Source organism: Rhinopithecus bieti, unplaced genomic scaffold (assembly GCF_001698545.2).
Source record: "Rhinopithecus bieti isolate Rb0 unplaced genomic scaffold, ASM169854v2 scaffold_9997, whole genome shotgun sequence".
Classification (NCBI taxonomy): domain Eukaryota; kingdom Metazoa; phylum Chordata; class Mammalia; order Primates; family Cercopithecidae; genus Rhinopithecus; species Rhinopithecus bieti.
In genome coordinates, this window is record NW_016806398.1 from 2810970 (window position 1) to 2817492 (window position 6523).

The window sequence follows — 6523 nt, forward strand, 5'->3', positions numbered from 1 at the left end:
CGTGATCCGCCCGTCTCGGCCTCCCAAAGTGCTGGGATTACAGGCTTGAGCCACCGCGCCCGGCCCAGGTGTGGTAGCTCTTATCTGTAATCCCAGCACTTTGGGAGGTCAAGGCGGGTGGATCACTTGAGGTCAGGAGTTTGAGACCAGCCTGGCCAACATGGTGAAACCCCGTCCCTACTGAAACTACAAAAAGATTAGCTGGGCATGGTGGCACATGCCTGTAGTCCCAGCTACTCAGGAGGCTGAGGCAAGAGAATTGCTTGAACCTGGGAGGTAGAGGTTGCAGTGAGCCAAGATTGCGCCACTGCATGCCAGCCTGGGTGACAGAGACTCCATTTAAAAAAAAAGAAAAATCAGTTTTCTTCCCACCCCAATCTCCCTTCACCCCAATTCTCCTCCTCAGAGCAACCTCTGTTACTCAATGTATATATCAGCCTCTGTTTGTCCAAATGACAGCATCCCATTTACACATACTCCTTTGCATTTGACTTTATCATCCAGTTTTACCTCCGTTCACATAGATTTACCTTTTCCCCAGTGGCTTCATCGTATCTGTGATAGATTATATTTTCCAAAGACAGCCACTCCAATATATCCAACCCCACATCCCCTTCTTATGATGTCAACATTCCTGCCATCACGCGGTGGGGTCCATGTTTGTTCCCTCTCCTTTAGCCTAGGAAGACCTTCGTGACTGCTTCAGACAAAGAAGGCAGAAGTAATGCTATCTGATTTCCAAGGCTAGGTCTTGAAAATGCCACATACTTCTACCTTGTTCTCTTGCGACACTTGATCTTGAAATCTAGCCACTCTGCCACGAGGAAGCCCAAGCCATAGGAGATGCCACATGTAGGTGTTCAGCCAACAACTCCAGCTGAGGTCCTAGCTAACAACCAGTATCAGTCACTTGGCATGAGAGTGAGGAACTCTTCCAAATGACCCTACTTCCAGCCACTGTCTGACTATACTGCATGAGACCTTCAGTGAGGACCACTCAGCTGGGTCCAGTCAACTCATAGCACCTTGAGAGAGAATGATAAAATGACTTGTTTTAAGCCACTGTTTATTTAGCAATAGATAACAAGAAATGGTAGCCCATTGTAGGGATGACCATACTTGATTTAATCTGCACCCGCAATAACGGGCATTTGGGCTGTTTCCAGTCTATTTTTAAGATGCAGTTATTTAACTTGAAAATAACTTCTTCATGAATTAGTGACAAACTCTGCCTTTTCAAATCAAAGGAATATTCTTCTCTTTCAAACTGGTGTCTCATCTCCAGCAGCTGCTGTGGACTTCTGAACTGGTGCAGAACAATGAACGCTGGATAAGGAACGTGCCAAGTGGCACCCGGAAGCCTTGATCTAGTTGTGGCTCTGATGCATAGTTACTGTGTGACCCTGCATGAGTCTTTCTTCCTGTCTCTGGGCTTTAGTTTCTTCCCCTGTAACAGAAAAGCTGCCTCCCTGCCTCTCTCGGCCTTTGTGAGGATCAGTAAGATAATGGAGCCCTTTGCGATCTGAAAGGGAGTGGTTGCAAATGGAATTATAAATGTGAAGTTCCTGCTCAGTGTTTATGCCAGAGGAATCAGCCTCACTTAAATGCCCACCAAGAATCAAGAGAACCCGGATTTTCCCTTGCCTAGTGCTACAAGGCTTTCCAAGCTACAAGTTTGAGCTCCCCAATTCTTACCAGCAGGACTGTGGACACTCCAGAAATCAAACAGAAGCACCACCGTATCTGAGAAGATGAAATGCATCTGAAAGAGAAGGGAATCGGCATCATGGGGCGCGGGGCAGGGGAAGTCATGGTCCTTAATGCTCTCCAGCGCCTCCTCTGGGATTCCAGAAAAATGGAGTCTCTGGAAGTGCCGAAAGGGCCAGCAGAAGTCATCAGGGCCAACTGAGGCCATAAAGAGCTGAGACTTGCCCAGGAGGGTCAGCAGCAGAGCTATAATTGAGCTGGCCCTGCTCCATATGAGAATAGAAGTATGGGAGTGCCCATCCTCACTGGGCCAACTGGCTCGGGATGTGACAGTGTCCTCAGACTATGTGGGGATGTCCCCTCCATGCCTTCCAAGTGCAACTGCCTCTTCTTACCTCCTGGGGCCCTAGCCATTCTGCTGCCGCTCCGGGACAGGCTCCCGTGTGATGGGAACCTAGAGTCCTCTTTGTCCTGCGGAGTCTAGACAGATCCCACAGTGTTTATCGTCAAGGGGCCCAGAGGCAGCTGTCTTCACTGTACTCCACATCTGCCCACTCATTCACTATACATTTGCTCAGCCCAGTTCGTGTGCCCGGCATTTTGGAGGCAGATTAATGTATCTGACCCTGGTGAGTTCACAGCCTTACAGGAAAGACTGCAGATAAAAGCAGTGACCATGCAGTGCCTGTCAGATGCCTTTTCAAAGGGTGCTTGATCCACGCTGTGTTCAGGGTGGCATCAAGGGCTTTTTCTACATCATCTCATTTCATTGTCATAACAGTCCTCTGTGTGACAGGGACAGTTAGGCCCATTTTACAGGAAGGAAAGCTAGGGAAACTAGCCTTAGAGAAGTAATTTGCTGGTGGTCCCAAAGCTAGTAAGTTGGCAGAGCTGGGATTCAAACCTGAGTCTAGCTAGATTCCAGAGCCCTGGGCATTCCAGGACACGGTGCTTCCTCCCAGTCTCCAAGAGAGGAGGGTACGGTGGGAGCTGGATGGTGAATTTAGACGCCCACACCAGGCCTAATGACTGTTTGGAAAGATGAGGACCCAACAGATCTATCAGTTAGTTCACCCTCTCAGGGAAGGGAAGGCCGCCTCTGGTCCCCAGGTAAGCCCTTCTCAGCCAGCACAAGCAGTTCAGCAAACACTGTCAGTGTTACCCAGCTAAGGAGATCCTGGCTGAGTTGTAATCAGCTCGTGGAAGCCTTTGCCTTCTGAGACAATGGCCAAATATTAGAATCCTTGAATGTCAGCACTAGATAGAAGTATCCTCAGAGTTTTTAGTCCCATGGCTTTCAACTTTTTTTGCCAGGGAACACTAGCCAATTTAAATCTTTCTTGTAATTCTGTGATATAAAACATGGGGCTCAGGATGAAGAGGGGAGAGAAATCTAAGCTCTGCTGAAACTCAGTTTGAAAAATGCTGATTTGGCCCAACTTCAGGCCCTCTCCATCGCCTCTCATTTCCAGATGAGGGAAATGAATACAGAGAGAGAAAGGGATTTGCCTGACTTCCTTAGAAGCGTGATTACTCTCAGTTTGTGTTCAAGGGAGGAAGATATGAACCCACTGAGACTGGGTTCCTGTGAAGGCTATGGAGGCCATCAGTTCTTACAGAAAAGGAGTTCCAGTAGAGGCAAACATCAGTGGGGGGTGGAAGGATAGGCAGATTTGATTAGCTGCCATTTTGTCAGGAAGCTGTGCCATGTGGGTGTCCCGTAGCCTCCCGGAAACCAGAGCCACAAACCTCTGCTTGCAGATGACAGCCCTAAACCACAGGCCCTGCATGTTCTAGTCGTCTCCAATCCTCCCCCTCTCAATATTTAGGACCAGAGGAGATAGTAAATAATAGTAGACTGAGTCTAGGATTTGGAACAAAACAGATTTGTTAGCCAGAGCCTCTCTCTGGTCTCAGTTCCCTCTGAGGGGAGCTGGGGGAAAACTGCAAAGCCATCCACACAAAGTGACACACAGTAAGGGCTCAGTAACCCCAGTGCCTTTTTTTCCCCATACATGTCAAAGCTGGAGGGGTGTTTCTCAGAAGTGTTCCATGGGAGAAGCACAGGATACTGGGGAAAATGGATTCCATGGTCAAGGGAGTTTGGGAGAGACTGGAATTGGACAAAAGGTTTAACAGCTTTCTGCACTGCCAGAAGCCTGTACCTCTGAAAGCCTGTAACTCTCTCCTCCCTTTTTTCTTGCTGAGTGTCCTCTGGGAGAGAATCTCATAGACTAGCCTCTAGGAAGTACTAATCTAGAGCAACGGTCTTTTTTCATACTTGGGAAGGAAATGACACTAATTATTCTGTGCCAGGCACTCTTCTAAAAATGTTATATGTCTTCATAGGTGGGAGTTGAACAATGAGATCACTTGGACACAGGAAGGGGAACATCACACACTGGGGCCTATTGTGGGGAAGGGGGAGCGGGGAGGGATAGCATTAGGAGATATACCTAATGTAAATGACGAGTTAATAGGTGCAGCACACCAACATGGCACATGTATACATATGTAACAAACCTGCAAGTTGTACACATGTACCCTAGAACTTAAAGTATAATAAAAAAAAGTTATATGTCTTAACTCACTTAATTTCAAGGGGGGGATGATTATTCTTAGCTCCATTTCATAGATGAGAATACTAAGGCAGAGAGAAGTTAGGTAGCTTGCCAGGTTGCTAGCTAGAATTTTGCCTGGGTGGGCTGGCTTCAGATTCTGTGCTCCTAACTGCTCTCAATGCAGCTTCTCAGGGCAGCACCAGAAGTCCAAGGGGCAGTTGTGACATGCCCAGGGTCACACTGTGAGTTGGCGGCAGCATCAGGACTGGATCCTGGGTCTTCTTACCAGGCCCTCATTTGGCAAGAGGAAAACAGATGCTACAACGCAGAGAAGATCCCACTTTCTTGTGCAATACTAGATGGAGATGAGGGCTGTGCTGTCTTTCGGTTGTTTTAACATTTCAGGAAGATATGCAAACAGCAGAAGAAGCTGATGTGGCCACTTTGGAACAAAATATGGGAAGAAACTGGGGAGGGGAAGGAATGTATGAGAAAAAGCCTCTGTGCAATTAGGATAGTCATGCTGAGCCCCCCAAGGATGTTCAGCCAGTAGCTGGCCTGGATTTCCTGAGAAAGGTGAAGAGTGCACCTTAAATAAAGGAAACAAACAAGGACCAGTCTGGGGATGGGAGAGTAAGACCAGAGCCCAGGGACAACAGCGGTACAACAGGATGACAAGGCAAAGAGGATAGGGTGGGAGGGAGGACACTGGAGTGGATCACAGCTGTGGATGATGATGCTGTTATAGCCGTATCTGCAGAGGCAGAGTCAGTCCCGGGTGAATCACTGGGAAACCACAGGCCAGTCATGAGCTCCACACACACTGGCAAGTGGCTTAGTGTAGAGGGATAGCAGCAGCTGCTTAGACTCCAGGGCCTTATTAAAAGTGCAGATTCCTGGGCCTCCTCAAGCCCCTAATCAGAGTCCAGGGGCAGAGCCACAGGAGGCAGGGAAGACATAGATATTAACCAGCCCCCTTGAGGAGATTCTGAGGCTCAGTTCACTTGGTTGCAGTTTGAACAGAGGCAGCAAGGCTAGTGGTTAGGGACACGGTTTCTAAAGCTGCACTGCCTGGATCTGCCTCCCAGCTCTGCCAGGAACCAGTTGCGTGGCCTTGAGCTGCAGACACACAGAAAGCCCCCTGTGGACCCCAGTCTCCTCGTCTGTAAGATGAGGATAGGACTCTAGGAACCCTTTCCTTTGGTTTGGCCTCACTTTCACAGGGTCCCATCTTGAGCTCTATCTACTCTTTTCCTGAAACCTTGTAAAAGAAAAAAGTGCTAGCCTGGGCAACATGGCAAAACCCGGTCTCTACAAAAAATACAAAAATTAGTTGGGCATGGTGGCATGTGCCTGTAGTCCCAGCTACTTGGGAGGTGCTGAGGTGGGAGGATCACTTGAGCCCAGGAGGTGGAAGTTGCAGTGAGCCAAGATCATGCCACTGCACTGCAGCCTGGGTAATAGAACAAGACTCTGTCTCAAAAAAAAAAAAAAAAAAAAACAAAAAAACAAAACAAAACAAAAAAAGTGAGTGTGCCTCCGTTTCCAGGTTGGACGGGGCACCACATCTATGCATCTCCTCTCAGATTTGGACACTGCAGCTTTGGGTTTGGTAGAGACCTGGGACTAACCTGGCTGTTCTACTCCCTACACACAGCTAACATGCCTTTCAGTGCCAAAAGGGGTCTGACTTGTGTCACCAACCCCTCCCTGCGCCTACCCAGGGACTGGGCTCACTGGAGATGGTGGAGCTGCAGGACAGAGAAAGAAATGTGAAAGCATCCGATTGAAGAGAACAGCCACACAGCTCCGTGTCTGCTGAGGGCCTGCATGTGCCTGCACCGTGTTCACCTTCCATTTTTTATGCCTCACTCCCTGTGACATCTCTGCAGGTGCCTACTATTATTAACCTCTTTAAATTAACAAGGAAGGCACAGAAAGGCCCACTTATCTCCCCACGGTCACTCAGCAATCAGGTGCCCAGAGCCAGAGATCTTTCTGGAAAGCCTGTACTGGTTCTCAAACCTTAGTGTACAACAAGTACTCTGGGTGTTTCTGGGACAGGTGTTTGTGGGGGTCACACTTTGAGAAATCATAGGAACCATGATGGTCTCCTGTCAACCAGCAGGGTCTGGTCAAGTAAATTATATGAGAGCCTCAAAATGGAAATCTAGGCGGTCACATCACAACATGATAAAAATCATGTTGAAGCGTTTAAAAAATGTTGAAGAGTTTAAAATAAGAATAGCTTTTAC

General features: G+C 48.2%; 1 protein-coding gene across 4 annotated transcripts in view; it reads right to left on the reverse strand.

The window, feature by feature from the left end:
* Positions 1–6523, reverse strand: part of SLC31A2 (solute carrier family 31 member 2) — a 24722-nt gene that overhangs the window by 15512 nt on the left and 2687 nt on the right. For all 4 annotated transcript variants that reach the window (XM_017875991.1, XM_017875990.1, XM_017875994.1 and 1 more), the window contains exon 2: positions 1696–1762. In XM_017875991.1, coding sequence (XP_017731480.1) covers positions 1696–1762 — 67 coding nt within the window. The remainder of the gene's footprint in view (positions 1–1695; positions 1763–6523) is intronic.